This window comes from Populus trichocarpa, chromosome 1 (assembly GCF_000002775.5).
Source record: "Populus trichocarpa isolate Nisqually-1 chromosome 1, P.trichocarpa_v4.1, whole genome shotgun sequence".
Taxonomy (NCBI): domain Eukaryota; kingdom Viridiplantae; phylum Streptophyta; class Magnoliopsida; order Malpighiales; family Salicaceae; genus Populus; species Populus trichocarpa.
Genome location: NC_037285.2, coordinates 34047440 through 34063376, shown reverse-complemented (window position 1 = coordinate 34063376; position 15937 = coordinate 34047440). Strand labels below are relative to the sequence as shown.

The 15937-nt window shown below is 31.8% G+C and overlaps 2 protein-coding genes across 3 annotated transcripts; one reads left to right on the top strand and one right to left on the bottom strand.

The window, feature by feature from the left end:
• Positions 1–3911: 3911 nt before the first annotated feature.
• LOC18095261 (uncharacterized) lies at positions 3912–8329 on the top strand. Of its 2 annotated transcripts, none has more exons than XM_024604603.2 (15): positions 3912–4188; positions 4290–4404; positions 4509–4620; positions 4704–4748; positions 4820–4887; positions 4971–5025; positions 5126–5205; positions 5301–5384; positions 5842–5955; positions 6165–6283; positions 6377–6494; positions 6779–6912; positions 7060–7213; positions 7319–7398; positions 7481–7848. In XM_024604603.2, the coding sequence occupies exons 1-15, from the start codon at positions 4001–4003 to the stop codon at positions 7614–7616; spliced, it is 1602 nt and encodes a 533-aa protein (XP_024460371.1). In that variant the 5' UTR covers positions 3912–4000; the 3' UTR covers positions 7617–7848. The 2 variants fall into 2 exon arrangements, with proteins under 2 accessions (XP_024460371.1, XP_006369849.1); XM_006369787.3 differs by lacking the exon at positions 7481–7848 and adding an exon at positions 7937–8329 and having other exon boundaries at positions 3915–4188.
• A 4820-nt stretch (positions 8330–13149) lies between these two features.
• On the bottom strand, positions 13150–15418 carry LOC7495775 (V-type proton ATPase subunit D). Its single transcript, XM_002300064.4, has 2 exons — positions 15250–15418; positions 13150–14227 (listed from the first exon to the last, which is right to left on the bottom strand). The coding sequence occupies exon 2, from the start codon at positions 14213–14215 to the stop codon at positions 13433–13435; it is 783 nt and encodes a 260-aa protein (XP_002300100.1). The 5' UTR covers positions 14216–14227; positions 15250–15418; the 3' UTR covers positions 13150–13432.
• Between the last annotated feature and the right edge of the window lie 519 nt (positions 15419–15937).

Sequence of the window (15937 nt, the reverse complement as noted above, 5' to 3'; positions counted from 1 at the left end):
TTCCTGGAAATCTGAGACAATGTCCTATAACTTTCATGATTTAAGTCTGTTCAAATTCAGACGTTATCAATGATGTTTTGTTCAGACAAGAAAATAAGGATTGTCACCAAGTCAAGATGTGGCCACTCACTCAACAATTAGTCATCAAATCAATATTTCTAAATTTTAGCCTATAAAATGAGGCATTTGCCATGCATTTAGGCATCTTGGTTTTCAGATCAAGATCATGTTCTTGCTCTCTCTCTATATTTTTGTAATGCTTTAGTTTTGTTTATATTAATCTCTTGTTTATACTTTTCATTTCATTTCCTTTACTTAGTTAACTTATATCTTATTTATGTTCTTATCTTGTTTATTTATGTTTCTCTTCTTCATTATATTTAGCTAAGTTTATTATGTCAAGGTGAAAAGGTTACACTAATGGTGTAAGAATAAGTATAGTATAAACTCCACATGGACTTTAATGTTTGATACTAACATGTTTTATATTTGTTATCTTGTTCATTTTTAATACTTTGCTTGTTAAATGGTTAATCTAGATTTATGTTGTAGAACTCTTGGTACAACAAATACTTGGCACTTTTATAGCCCAAACCGTATGGTATAACCGACACCTGTATTATGAAAGGAACTCGATTTGTTGTTAACATAAGTTATAATCATGACTGTCTGACAACATTTACAAGTATTAGCATTATTCGAATGAGATAACTAATGTAATCATGTTAATAATTTATAATCTGATTGGAACCTCCTTTATGTGTGGTTTCCAGTTGAATAATAAGAGTTTATATTATACTTGTTTGAAATACCATTAGTGGATCCTCTAACCTTGACAATTGTTTTTATCATTGTTTAATCCTCACATTAATCTTCCATCTCAAAGTTCTCATCAACTTCTTGTTGTTGTTGTTGTTTATAATTTATATAGTTAACCTTCATGTGGTTCGACCCCGGTCTTGTCGGGTTATTTATTACTTCAACACTCCTGCACTTGGGAGAAGACATCAATCTTTTGGTCATGTCAAATATCTTGTTATAAAGAGTTAGAGGACAAAAGATAAGAGTTCATGTGTTATTTTTTACAGTCGGGGCCTAGTGTTAAAGAGGAGGTGCGGCTGGTTTCCTTATTTTTTTTTTAGGCTTCGTATTTTTTTTTAACATTTTTCTTTAGTCAATTAGGGTATATTTTTTTAGGGAGAATTTTGAGTTAAGGTTAATATATTTTTTTTATTGGATGTGCTCTCTTTTCAGTCTTTGTATTTTCTCTTCTATATATACTCACTAGGACTCCTAGCAAGACACCAAAATAATAAAGAGAGACAAATAATATATGATGAGATTTTATTTTGTCTTATTGAATTAGGATTTTGTCTCCTTATTAAATCAAGATTTTATTTTGTCTACTAATCAAATTAGTATCCTTTTTAATTTTCCAAATCCATCTTGATTTTCTATTTATTCTTCAATCTTAACTCCATCCTCTAATTATTTCTTCCGCATTTGATCTCTCATTATATTAATGTGTCCTCATTCATTGTAGTCTTTCTATTTCATTTTCTAAATTTTTATTTTTTTATTTATTTTGTTTTGTTTTTTCAAATAAAAAGTAAAATAAAGTGAGCATAAATGCTAAGAAAAAATAATAAAAAAAAGGATGGGAATTGGTTGAATAGCAATGAAAGGATTTTTTTAAATTTTTGTATATTTTTGAAAACACAAGGTAAAATCAAGGGTAAAAAATGAGTTATGACAATTGTTCTCTTTTTAAAATATTTATAATACAAAGATGTTGGAGAATTCATTTTTCATTGTCTTTATAGAGTAAGTTTGTAAGGATAACACATGAATGAGTCAAAATTATTAGGCGACTAACCTGGAAGTGAAAATTAAAAAATGGAACCAAATTGTTAGGTGACTAACATTGAAGTGAAACACAAATGGGTCAAAAAATTTAGGTGACCAACCTTGCAATTGAATGTGAATATGTTAAAACTTTCAGGTGATCGACCTTAAAATGAAATAAAAATGGATCAAAATTATTAAGTGATCAACCTTGAAGTGAAATGCTATCAAGTGACCAGCTTTAAAATGAAATATGAATTGGTCAAAATTGTTAAGTCACCAACCTTGAAATGAAATCCAAATGCTAATATAATTGCAGAGTTTAGTTTGACTTGCATGGCAATAAGATTTTATCAAAGATGTTTTAATTTTATAACTCGGCTTGTTTTTTGCCCATTTTATTATCTTCTTGATACAACTAAAAACAATCAAAACATAATTGGTTTATAGAGTGACCAGCTTGAAGGGGTTTTGAAAATCTAGTTATTTTATAGAGTGATCAACTCGAAATGATTTTGAAAAATTAATTATTTTATAAAGTGATGAGCTCGAGATGCCTTTTAATAATATAGGAGAATTCACTTTGTAGTAGTAACTAATTTCATTTTTACTTGATCCATTTTAGCTCTGCTTTTCATAACTCTCGTGTGTAGTATAAGAGTGTTCCAATATCACTCATTTTTCATCATCATAAAAAATTTGTGATATACTATTCACAACTTATGATGGAATTCTTCAGATCATCGTCTGTTATTCAAAATTCCCTGTAGTTGATCTAGCTATGATCATCTTTCAAATGGCCACAATAAAGCATATGCATCAACATTTTTATTTTTGTCATGAGCTTTGCAAATTCAGCCAAACTTTTTTTTTTTTGCATATGTGTTTTAGGATCAAGTATTTGAGATGTTAATATGAAAGTATGGACATTTAGAAAGCTTAAAACATATCATTCAAGTGCTAAATTACAATTCTAGATGAAATCGAGGTTGGGTTTATGAAAGACAAAAAGAAATCCTAATTTTTTTGGTATTTTCTTAGAAACGGTTTGGATGGATTCTCTAGCAAATAAATGTCTATTTTGGAAAGAATTTCATGTTAAAGGGAAAATTGGTTTTTCTTTTGTTTGTTTGGGTGTGCTCTCCATCCCATCTTTATATTTGCTATTCTATTTATACTCATCAGGACCTAGCAAAACAGAAAAATAATAAAGAGAGACAAATAATAATTGAGAATTTATTTTGTCTCCTAATTGAATTATGATCTTTTTTAATTTTCTAAATTCATCTTGATTTTCTATTTATTTTTCAATCTTAACTCAATATTCTTTTTTCCTCATCTAATCTCTTATTATATTATTTGGTTCTTCGTCATCGTGATCATCCCATTTCCTAAGATTTTTTATTTTATTTTATTTTTTTGCAGTGAAAATAAAATAAAGTGAGCCCAAGTGCTAGATTAATGAAAATGATAGGAATTGACTGAATAACAATGACATGATACTTGTTTTCAATTATTGTATATTTTTGAAAACAAAGAAAAAATCAGAAATAAAAAATAGTTATGATAATAAAAAAACAGTAAAATAATATGTAAGAATAAAACCATTTATATGTAATACAAATACGTACAATTTGAATAAAGATTTCATTTAATTTTAATACAATTACATTAGCATTATAACTTTTACATCATTTTAGTTTAAAACATCCTTTTTGATATGTGAGAAAAATATGAAAGACTTTTAAATGAATAAAAATTCTAATATAAAAAATAGTAAATACTTTTTTTATGCATGAAATATTTTTATTTTTGACAGGTAAGATAATATATTTGATATTTATCAATAAAGTTCTCTTAATACATGTGATAATTTTTTAAATTTAATTTTTTTTATTAAATTAAATATTTTGATACTGAGCTGTGACATGTAGTTATGAATATATAGATAAATATTGATTAACGAAATATTACATAGAAAACAATTATGAATTAATTTTATATGTATTACTCAAAAGCCCCTGGTTCGGGTCAGCTCCATCACCAACCCGTTCAACCCGTTAAAACAAACAGATATTTTCAGCAACATTTTCCAATACGTTATCCATTCCCGCCATCCGGAATACCTTCACTTCACTCACCGTCGATTTCACAAATGCCTCTGTGCCTCCTCCCTAACCGCCTGTTACCTTTACCTTACTGTCCTCTCATCACCTGCCACGCGTCACCAGCGGCACTCCGTTCCTCTCCCTCCTCGCCACCACCAACACTCCCTAACCTCCTCAACAACACAACCCCCGTCCCCTCCCTATCCTGCGCCCTCCAGTGTCCTCACTTCCAATCGTACGCACCCTTCCCATAGATTCATTTTCAATCTCTTTTATACATACACCTACTGTAAAGTCATTTATTTATTTAAGTATTTATTTTGTGTTTGTTTTAAGCTGCTCTGGTTGCACGCATGAACTCAATCTCCACCGTCCGATTATCGTCGACGAGGCTGATCAATTTTTTAAGAGTGTAGGAGTTTCAGATTTCGATTTTGATAGCAGTAGACTGGTATTTTTCCTCTTTTTATTATAATTTTGGAATATTAATTACTGTTTCTTTTCTTTAAATAAAAAAACTAATTATGGTTTTGATTCTCTGACTCGCATGTACAGTGGGGATGGAGGAGTCGGGCAAAACTGGCCGTTCGTGGTTCCTCGATGAAGCCGCTGATTGGGCTTTATGAAGAAGGCACTCATAACGTAGTAGACATCCCCCATTGTAAAGGTATATATTATATTAAATAGGCAAAAAGAAAATACTCCGTTTGAGGTTAATTCATTAATATTTGTTATTTTAATTTGTTGCAGCTCATCATCCGAATATTAATGCGGCCGTTGAACTGCTGAGACAAGGTCTAATTTCTTCATTTTTGTTGAAAATGATTTGGATTTGGTGTTTAATTGTTTGGATATGATTGTTTTAGGTGTTACTAAGTTGAATATCGAGCCATACGATGAAGATGAGGGGACAGGCGAATTGCGATATGTTCAGGTTCTTAATGAAATTAACAAACAAAAGTTAAAATGATAGGTGATTTCCAATTGAGAAATGATGTTGTTTGTTGAACTTTGCAGATGGCCGTGACGACTTACAATACGTCTCTTCCTGCCCCAGAGAGATATAAAAATGGTTGGGATATTCTGTTTTAGGGATTGGATTTTTTTTCAAACTGTTTTAAGTTATAAGATAATTGAGATTTTTGAGTTAATTGCTTATATGTATGTTCCAGGTAAGGTGCAGGTCTCCTTAGTTTGGAATTCGAGAAATGAGAATTCTCATAATTTTGAAAAATTAAATGCCTTGGCTAATGTGAGTTTTGCACCCCCTTGATTAATTTTTTTGTTGCCAATTCTTGTACTTATGCATGTATGTATAAATGTTGAATTGCATGTTGTGTTTTGCAGTTTTTATGGAGGAATGGGGGACCAAAGAGTGACGTCAGGTTTATTCACTCTGTATGGGCTAACTTTCAGACATCAACAAACAATGTGAGTAGGGAGTTGCTTCGTTGCTAAAAGGAAATAATGACTTAAGTTCTGTGTTCATGATGTGAAGTGTTTAATGTGAATAATTGATGAACATCCGAAGAGTCAAAGTATTTATCTGATGAGTGTGTGTTTGGCTAGTGTTTGTATTTTCATGATTTACAAAAACTAAAGAATATGTCTTCAAAAAAGAAAATTTAAACAGCGTGTTCTTGATTTAATAAACAAATGTTTCTACTTGTTTTAAGATTCTCTGATATAAAGTGTTGATTGGAGACAGAAAACAGTAAATTTTGGTTAGGATGGATATCATGATGGGGTTAGCAAATTCACAGAAATGATGGTGTGACATGTTGAAGAAGTGATGTAAAACCATTGCTTAAAAAGAAGAAGAAAGAAACCTTTAATTATGTGAGACTAAAATATCTTGTGAGACTAAAATATCTCGCTGATGATGCAGATTATTTTTGGCAATAGATGGAGGCATCTTTTAGGAGAAAGTGGCTTTTGGGAACATGCAGGAGGAATTGATGTGTCCTTGTCTCCCTCCAGTTTTGGACAAGCTAACACTCGGGTAGAACAATCTTCTAATCTGAAAACTCCTTTCTGTTTTGAGTGGGTTCCATATAGTCCATCCAGCAGATAAAATTGTTAGTGCAAAAAAATGTAGATTCAAGCATCTTCACACATACTGTCTTCTCTTCCCCCTTCTCAACTGGCTTGTTCTATGTTATCGTGTTGCATGCCTGACTTTGATATATTCCTTGACTAATTTCACTTCAGGCTTTTGATATCCTGCTGCGGAAGTTACAAAAATATGTTCCGTATGGAGCATCTGTCACTGATTTGTATGCAGGAGCTGGTGCAATTGGATTATCATTGGCAGCCACTAGGAAATGCAGGCAAGATCCATGCTGGTTCAAAAAAATTTAGGTTAATTTTTAAATTAAAATTAATAAGATTTTAATTGCAGTGTTGTGATTATTGCTTTTCAGATCTGTTAAATGTGTTGAGGTTAACAAAGAGTCAAAGCTGTCTTTTGAGAAGACAGTTGAACGCCTTCCAAACTATGTAGATAGCAGCATTAGTTGGCATCTTGCAGACACTTCAGTTGTTAGTATTTAACTTTTCTGATTTAAGGTTACGGTTACTTTTGTGAGAAACTTCAATTTAGAATATCAGATACTGATATGTGTTGCATTCTTTTCACAAGTTTACCTCTAGTAACAGTGGTAGTTTTGAACAACTTGTGTGCAATTTGTGAATTAGAGAGACAAAAAGCAACTTCTGTCTTCTCTCAGACTTTTAACTTCAATGTCACGGTCAAATTATTTCAAACTAATATCATTATCAAATGATTCGAGCTAATTATGTGCTTTTGTTCATATGCTGAATAGGAACCTCTTTCTTGGCTCATGGGGTCAGAAGTAGTTGTTGTAGATCCTCCTAGAAAGGGACTCGATGCATCTCTTCTTGATGTATTACGGACTATATCGTCACTGGAGCGCAAGGCTAAATCAGCACCTGAGAGGTAGGACCAGGTTCATAGACCTTTGGTCAATGAAGTTGAATGCACCACCTAATGATGTAACTTGTAAGAAAAGGTGTTTAATCCTGGCTGCAGTATTGCAGGACTCGATGTTTGCAATTTATTAGTTTCTGTTCTTGTCAATTCCAGCTCTTATTCAAAGGTCAAAGATGAGAAAAGACCATGGGTGTTACGTGCAATGAAAGATTCAGTTCAAATTGGAAGCAAGCCAGCTCTTGAGGGCTCAGAATCACTGCCTCAAACACTTATTTATATAAGCTGTGGATGGGAAAGCTTCAAAGAGGTACTTATGGAATTATAGTGGCTGCATGATCTTTAAGTTCGAAGAGAATAGATAAAACTCTGACTTAGGCATTCTCAAGTTCAAGCTACTTCTTAATTTTCACAGGATTGCAAGTCATTGTTATCTAGTAAGAAATGGCGTCTGGAAAAGGCTCATGGTTTTAACTTCTTTCCTGGCACCCAAAGGTACTGCTCCTTTCTATTTTCATGTATTTCCCTGCCCAAATCTGCTGTGTCTATAAGCCTGGGTGCATTATCTTAAATGCAGTACGATTCACCTTACTGTTTTTGATGCAACTGGCACAGCATTTCCTGACTTGGTCCAAATCCTTCTTCCCACCATAGAATTCCTGAACAAAATTTTAGCACTTGCCTTTGGTGTCTTTGCTCCTACTAATATATAGTAGTTGCTTTAATCTTTCAACTTGTTGAAAAAGATACAAAATCTTGCCTCATTTAACGAGGTAGAAATTTAGCAACATTGGAGCTCTGGATGAAATTTGTAGTATTTTCAGAGTGTCTTCTCGTCCAAATTGTCATTACTGTGGTCGTAAAATCTAAACAAAGGCTCATAAGCAGTTATCATAAAGAATCTGTTGAGTTGCCTAATGACAGTGAATTTAGTATCCACGTGAACTCGATGCCATCATATGTGCACTAAAAATGTTTGTTTTTATTTGTTTCATGACGTTGGATTACAATTGATTTTGAGCAATGGTTGCAGCATCGAAATTTTAGCTGTGTTCAAGAGGGGCCAACGAGCAGGTCTCAAGAAAAAGAAATCCGGGAAGAAGAAAAAACGCTTATGAGGGAAACATCCATTAATTTAAAATGAATTTACCCACAGAATGTATGCTTGTGAAGGTGAAGAGAAACCTCGAGGTGCAAACTACAGGTTATTAGAACATGTAAGAGATGGCTAAGAGGAAATTTATCAGAGGCCTCAGCTTTATTTTCTGCTCGAGTGGAAAACGAATGAGGTGTAAAAAAAGGACGAGAAGTCCAATGAATGATGAGAAATTGCATCACTTTTGTATCCCCTTATCTCCTCTAGAATTTTATTAGAGAATGTAAAACTCAGAGCAAAAATATGAAACAGTCAGAAAAGTTTTTGTTACGTGGTAGTAATATACTGGATTTGTTGTCTAGACAAAAATTTTGACATAAAAAAGCAATGGTAGGGTAAAACAATTTAAGACATTCGTTGAATTGATAATTTAAATAATGAAAAAAAATATACAATAACAATAAATAAATTAATAAAAAAATGACAGTAAAAAAAAAAGTAAAAGAGAAAAAAGATTCCATCTAGACTAAAATAATTTTATAGAAAAACAATGAAATTAAAATAAATTAATTTTTTTTTAAAAAAAAGTTAACCGGTGATTCTAGTCATGAATTTAGAGCTAATTCCATGGAAGTAAAACCATAAAAAGTAATAAAGCAAAGCAAAACAAAAAAGAATAAAAATAAGAAATCAACTTAAAAAAAAACAAGTAAACTCGAGGAAATCTTTTCAACTCGATCTAATCGCAAAGACTCGCAACCTGTGAAATTCTAGACCTGAATTAATTATAAAGCTTAATTCTCAGTCAATTTAATTTTAAAAGATAAAATTAAAAAAATATATATTAATAAAAAATTTTACAAAGGTGAAAAAGATAGCAATAAAAAAAATGAGAACCAAATTTAAAAAATTAAAAAATCACATAGGTAAAATTTAAAAATATTTGTAATTTGATAGATTATTTATATATTAAAAAATGATAGAGGATGAAATTAAAAAATATTTGTAATTTTATAAATTATTCAAAATTAAAAAAATAGTAATAAAAAGAACAATGATCAAATGTGAAGAAAAGATAAATTGCAAGGGCTGGTTTGAATTTTTGAAGGGGTTAACAATGCATTCGAGATGAAGAAAGAGAAAGAGAAAAAGAAATGATAGTTAGCACCAAACCAGAGACGTATCTGGTCTACGTGTCATGCCACCTGTCAGAGACACCAAGACCTTTAAAATACAACAATAGAAGACAATATTTGATAGCTGGACAACCTTGCATTTGCCGTCTAAACAAAGCGGGGATCATCTACATGCTGACACGTGTTATGGATGTCCAACATATTTTCTTAATAATATTTAATAAATGTCAACTTCAAAAATACTCTTGAGCAACCTTCAAATCAACAGTAAAATTGATGTAAAATGACAAAAAAAAAAGAAGCTCTTCTGAGATAGTTATGTTGATTTTTTTATTTAAGAACATCAAGGTAATTATATTATTTTGAAAAAAAAATTAAAAGACCAAAACACCTTTGAATAATAGGCATTATATTTTTTTTATTTTAGGATTAAATTAGTAATTTTATTGTGTAATGTAAAACAAAATAACTAATCTTACAATTTGTGAAGATAATTGCGTAGTGCAAAGTTTTTTTTTAGATAGTTTACTATTTCAATAAATAGTGAAATTTTTCTTGGAATACATTAACTTCTCCTTCTTTAGTTTTTTTTTTTTATATATAATTTTCTACATTGTTTTTGGTTAAGTTTTCCTGCATACCGCCAATTCTGCTAAATCAATTTTCTCCTGTAAGAAGATGATTCGCTTGTTGACATGCTTTGGTATGAATTCCCATGAAACTTTGTTCCATTTTTATTTTTTCCAATTTTTTGGTTGTTTATACTTTCACTTTATTTTTGTCACCTAGATTTTTTTGCAGGGAAGAAGCAGGAATCAGAGAGTCCTCCAGCACAAACTGCTGAGCCCAATGACGCGACTGAGAGTCCTGATGACCGAAGAGATATTGGATTCTGTAGTATTAGAACAGGTCGCTGGCACCTTTTCTAATGTGCGAAAAAAAGATATTGGGCGGGATTGAAAAAAGTAAAATAAAACCAATGCTTGAGAAGAGTGATCATTCTCTTGGCATTGTTTTAGAAAATAAATTTAAAACCCTAGTTCTCTTATTTATTACTATATCTTTGGTCAGTGCTACATTGTGGATTAGATTTTTTAAAAAAAAAACATAAGAAAGAAATGTTTATGGGTAGTCAATATTTTTTCTAGTAAAAAAATTAAATTATGTGAGGATTAAACCGATAAAACTTGTTCGACTTGATGTGTCTAAAAAAAACCTGAATGACAGGTAAAAATATAGTTTGACTTAAAATAATTATTTAAGATGAGATTATTTTTATAAATATTGAGATGAAAATATATTGGATCGATTCGGATCAACATGTGTTAATCCGCTAATTCGTATGTCAGGTCATGAGACCATAATAACTCCATAGAAAGTAAATCAAAAAAAATTATGAAACTCAATCTTCACTAAATTTCATGTTGAAAGATGTAATTGAAATTAAAAAAATATATATATAGATTAAAAAACAAGAAAGAAAAAAACATTATTATATTGAATAATGTTTTGTGAGAAGGGGTATATTAAAATCCTCTTCTTTTTTTGTTTTTTGTTAACTAGATTGGTGGCCTGTGACCCGTGGCCCGGGCCAAACTATTTTTTCAACTCGAAAAAGAAAAGTTTAAGAGATGGTTGTGTTTTTAAAGAAATAAGGAAATTAGATATTCAGGTTAAACCTCGATTAATTTGATAATATGATAAATAAAAAATAGGCAACAGCAAGAACAAATGAAAATTTTAAAAAATATATTTCTAAGCAAAGTTGGGTTAACACGTGAAACTCATGACCTGACACATGAGATCAAGATAATTTTATAGAAGGACGGTATCAACAAAAATAATTATAAAAAAGGACTTGAAAAAAAAGAGAGATCTAAGCCAACATGATCAAAATTTTCAAACTTGCGACCCAAAAGTTAAACAAAAACTCGATCAATAAAATATTAAGGGATAAAATCACGAAAGAGAGTTCAAATAAAAAAGAATTAAAAACAAGGTAAATAGTAATAAAAAAAATAAGTAACAATCTAACATAGAATAAAATGAACGTGAAAAAACCAAAGAAAGATTAAATTGAAAGAAAATTGTAATTCTATAAATAATTTAAAATAAAACAAATAACAACATGAACCAAATTTAAAAAAAAAATAAATCGAAATGCTACTTTAAAAAATGTGCAGGGTGGGCTTTAAAACCAAAAAAAAAAAAGAAAAAAAAAGAAGGAAAAAAAAACGATTACCGATGCAAAATCCAATATATTTTGCCACACACACAGCCCAAGAATTGAGGCAATGCTATAAGAATTAAAATTTCACTGTGGAAGCTAGAGTTAGGTAATCGGACAACGCTATACTGATGAGACAACCACAAGTACTTTTAAAATGTGCAAGGGTGAGCTCTAGAACCGAGAAGAAGAGAGGAAAGAAGGAAAAAAAAAGAAAAAAGGCTACCAACATAAAACCTGATATATTTTTGCCAAACACGCTACCCAGGAATGGAGACAACATCATGAGGATTAAAATGTTGTTGTGAAAGCTGAAGTTTGGCCGTTGGACGACGTTGTAAGTGTTGTCTCAAAAGTGCAAGAGCACCCATGCAAGTCCGCGTTAGGTTCATGCACAACCTTTCTTTTTAGATTAAATAATATTTTATTTATACCAAAATACTAAACTGCTAATGCTAAACTCAATTATTATATATAAAAAAAACAAAGATGAAAAACTTAATTGATCAAAGGAAAAGAAATTTTTGATTAAAGAGTATCTTGGTCATTTGACTGTGCAACAAAAATAAAATAAAAATTGAAATCGCCCCTGCCTACCAGTGTTTTAATTTTTGTCTCTAACAGCATATCAATAATTTTACTGTGCAAATAACAATAAAAAGACTATTATATCTTCGCTTCCAAGGTCAGTTGTGTTATGTTTATGAAGGTAAAATCATTATGTGTTATGTTTATAAAGGTAAAATCATTATGTGTTATGTTTATAAAGGTAAAATCATTATGTGTTATGTTTATAATTCACAATGATAGGAAGTCTGTGTACAATAATAAAACTACAGTGAAACAAAGAGTTTTCTTAATGTTGGCATATTGATGTGATTGTGAAATCATGAGTAAAGTTAATACGAAAGTTGATATCTAGCTTGGATATGTGGATTCCCTTGCAGCTCCTGAATTTTCAACACAAGGTCTAAAAGAATTGCAACTTGAAATAACCAATTCATTAAGAGCTTTTCTATTATGGATTTGGTCAGAAACGTTTCTGTATTTTATTTTATTTCAGTCGAGTATAATTTGTCAAAAAACTCAAAACATAAAATTTATCTCAACTTTCGTTCCCACAAACAGAAAGGAATTTATTTGATAAATTATACTCGATTCACTAAAATCAAACAGCTTAATTGCGCCTTGATCATGCCAAAGAAACATTGGTGTTAATGGCCATGAAAAGCCACCTCAGCATCCTCTCCTAGAAGATTTGGTCAAGGTGATTCATTGTTCTGTTATAGGTGACTGAAAATCCATTCAGGGCAATGGTAGAATCTTTGTAGGATTTATGCTCTTGATAGACAAAAACTGCACCCATGAGAGATTTGAAAATCCATCGTCATGGAATATCAACAACCACCATTTTGACAGCAGAAATGCACGCTTAAAGATTTGACAATCCATTGTCAAGAAAGTTTTTGCGAATAACAACATTAAAATCAAAACCAGGACCAAAGAATTGAGTGAAGCGAGCAAGCAGATATGCCTACTTCCTCTCCACTAGTAACAGACAAGCATAAAGCACCTTTCAGTAGATGAATAATTGTTAAGTCATAAATTGGCAGACTTACAAGATACGACAATAACTTGCAAATCCTTTTCAGCAAGATCCTTTGCTCAAGTATCAAGCAGGTGGAGGATTAAGGAGTATTCGTAAAAAGAATCCGGGTTTCAAGGAAGAAGGAACAGCAGTGAGCAAAACCATCTCACATCACCAGCAAAAGAAAGATCAATGAAGATTTAAGTTCTCAAAGGTTCCAATGCCTGTTGTTGCATTTATGTGAAAATAAGAAGTGATCCAATACATATGCCGAAGTTACCAACCAAAGACTAACAAACAAATATTTTTGCAGAGTTTCACTGATGGTCAGAAATTTAATACACAATAAATAGAAACATACATGAGACTCTTATTCCGAAATGAGATTCTCCATCTAAATAGTAATAGGAATCCTCCTTAGACAAAGCAACAGCAACCAAAGCCACACATCCTAAGGAAAAACATATAAACTAACCTCAGCATCAGAAAATTATATCCTCATCCTTCTCTGAAGCAGACAACATGTTTTGAGCTGAATTTAATGAAATCCCTTTCTGCAAGGAAACTTTCTCAGCAACCTGTCCCTCGGCAAACTGCTTGGCAGCAGCAAGCTGTCTCTCAATTTCCCTCTTCTTGAAACCCTGTATCTTCTTCAATCTGAAGAAATCTTCTCTTTCAAGCTCATCCAACTCCCCCTTGATGTAGGTTATAGTATTCTCCAATCTTGGCTTCACAACATTCTCCAGTGCATTGACCCTACGATTTGTGGTCTTGATAGCCGTATCAAGCGTCATAAATGATGTCTGAAGTGAAGCAAGCTCAACAAGAACCTCGATAGCTTTCACATAAGCAGCACGACAGGCCTGAACCTGTTGGCCACCTCTTGCCAATCCAGTGAGGTCATTCTTAGTCTCACCTTCATGGAAATAGTCGAACTTAGGAAGCTTAACACCAGCAACATTCTCTTGCCGAGATCGGACTTTAAGAGTTGCAGTTTGGACATTCTCAAGGACAGTATGCTTGATGTTCTCACCAGCGACATACTTTGCTTCAGTTAAAGCAAATGAGGAGGCTTTCATTTTATCTCCCATTGATTCTTTTGTAGAGACAATCTTCTTGAGAATCTGCCGGAACTGCACAGTTAAAGCATCACTCTTCTTCTTGAGAAGAGCATGACCTCTTGTAGCACCAACAAGGCGAGCTTTCACAACTCCAAGCACTGTAACAGTAGGAACCACATTCAAGCGCTGACCTGAACCTGACATCTTTAAGAGAATCTGAACCAAAAGTAAAGGAGAGACAACATTAATAATCATTTTCTCTTGAATTGATTGATACATAAGTGTCTCTTTATAGGAAATATAACATCAATACAATGATGAAGCAATGCTAAAGTTTCTTAGATCATCACTTTCACAGATATTTCATTTCTTCTGATAATCCACATTCTTAACAAACACATAAATACATACCAGTACAAGAAGAGAATAAGTGATGATATTATTTCCCATAATCCATTTATCTTTTTCCACAAAACAAATAACTGAATGAATGATAAGAAAGGATTGTAAGTACTACCTTACACAGTTTCACCAAACTGATAACTCACCAGATCACAAACCAGTTTACAAATTTATGGAGGCATGCTAAGCTCTATAAAAATAAACCTTAGCAACATCTCTAAATTAAATCCAAACATGGATACCAAATACACCCCAATTTTATATGCCATCCATAACAGCTAATCCACTTTTTAAGACCTTAAATATCCTCCCATTTTTTGTTCATTTCAGATCACAATTACCAAAAACAAAATCCAAATAAACCAGCATCATATCAAAACTACGATTTGTATCTGCAGCATCAACTTTTTTTCATTAAGCTGAAAAGAAATTATCACTTTGATGCTTGTACAAAAGCAATGGAAAAAGTGACAAGATTCAAGATGGGCATGAATATAGTCATGTTAACGAGAGGCCATTAAGCAAAATAGTATTAACAATCCCCTAACACACAATAGCTAACAGATTAAATTCAGGCAACCCCATTAATAGACTTAAAGATCCAAATCAAAAACCACGATTTTCTCAGCAACCAAGCACCAATATTCTCTTATTTTCCACCAAATCTCTCCAAAACTAAAAGCAAGATTGACCAACCCAAATATTCATTAAACTAAACAAGAGGGATAAAATTTAACCCCACAAATTGATTACTTTTCATGATTATTTTACAGTCAGAAAATAATTAAATACACAAAAACATTTGAGGAATTTGAAAAGGAGAGATTAGAGATCACCAAAAAATAGAAACGCAGTGGATCGCTAGACCGGAGCTGCACGGCGGTCGGAAGTTTGTTCTTGAAAGAAATCAACCGGAATGGTTAATTGATGAATGATGATGGCAAACAACAGTTCTCTCTCTTTGCTGCCAAAACGATCTCTTCTATTGTTTTTATTTTTATTTTTTATTTTTTATTTTTTATTTTTATATTGAGTTACAGGAGGGAGGGAGGTGGACGATTATTTGGTGGGACCCATTGGCCCACTGAGCAGCTTCCCCTGTCCATCTGTCCTGCCGACATAACATGGACTCGTGTATTTTTCCCTTTTATTTCTTTTATTATTATCACTTTAACTAAATAAAGAGAGAGCAACAATTTATGATTTTCTTCAACAAGGTTACTCACTTATTAAGCAATATTATCCTTCGAAATAAAGTAAATATTGAAAAAAATAAAAATTGCGAGTGGTATGTTTAGTAATTTTTAAATCAAAATTTAAAAATATAATTAGAATTATTAATCGTTTGTGTGCAATATTATTAGAAATCAACCTAAAATATGCAATATTGAGTTATTGATCAAACCCTATCAATTGTATTATAATAAAAATATATTTTTTATATAAGAAACCCGAAACTAAAAATGATAGAGTGATATGTGTATAATTATTAAGATGAAGCTATCGAGTTAATATACTACAAGG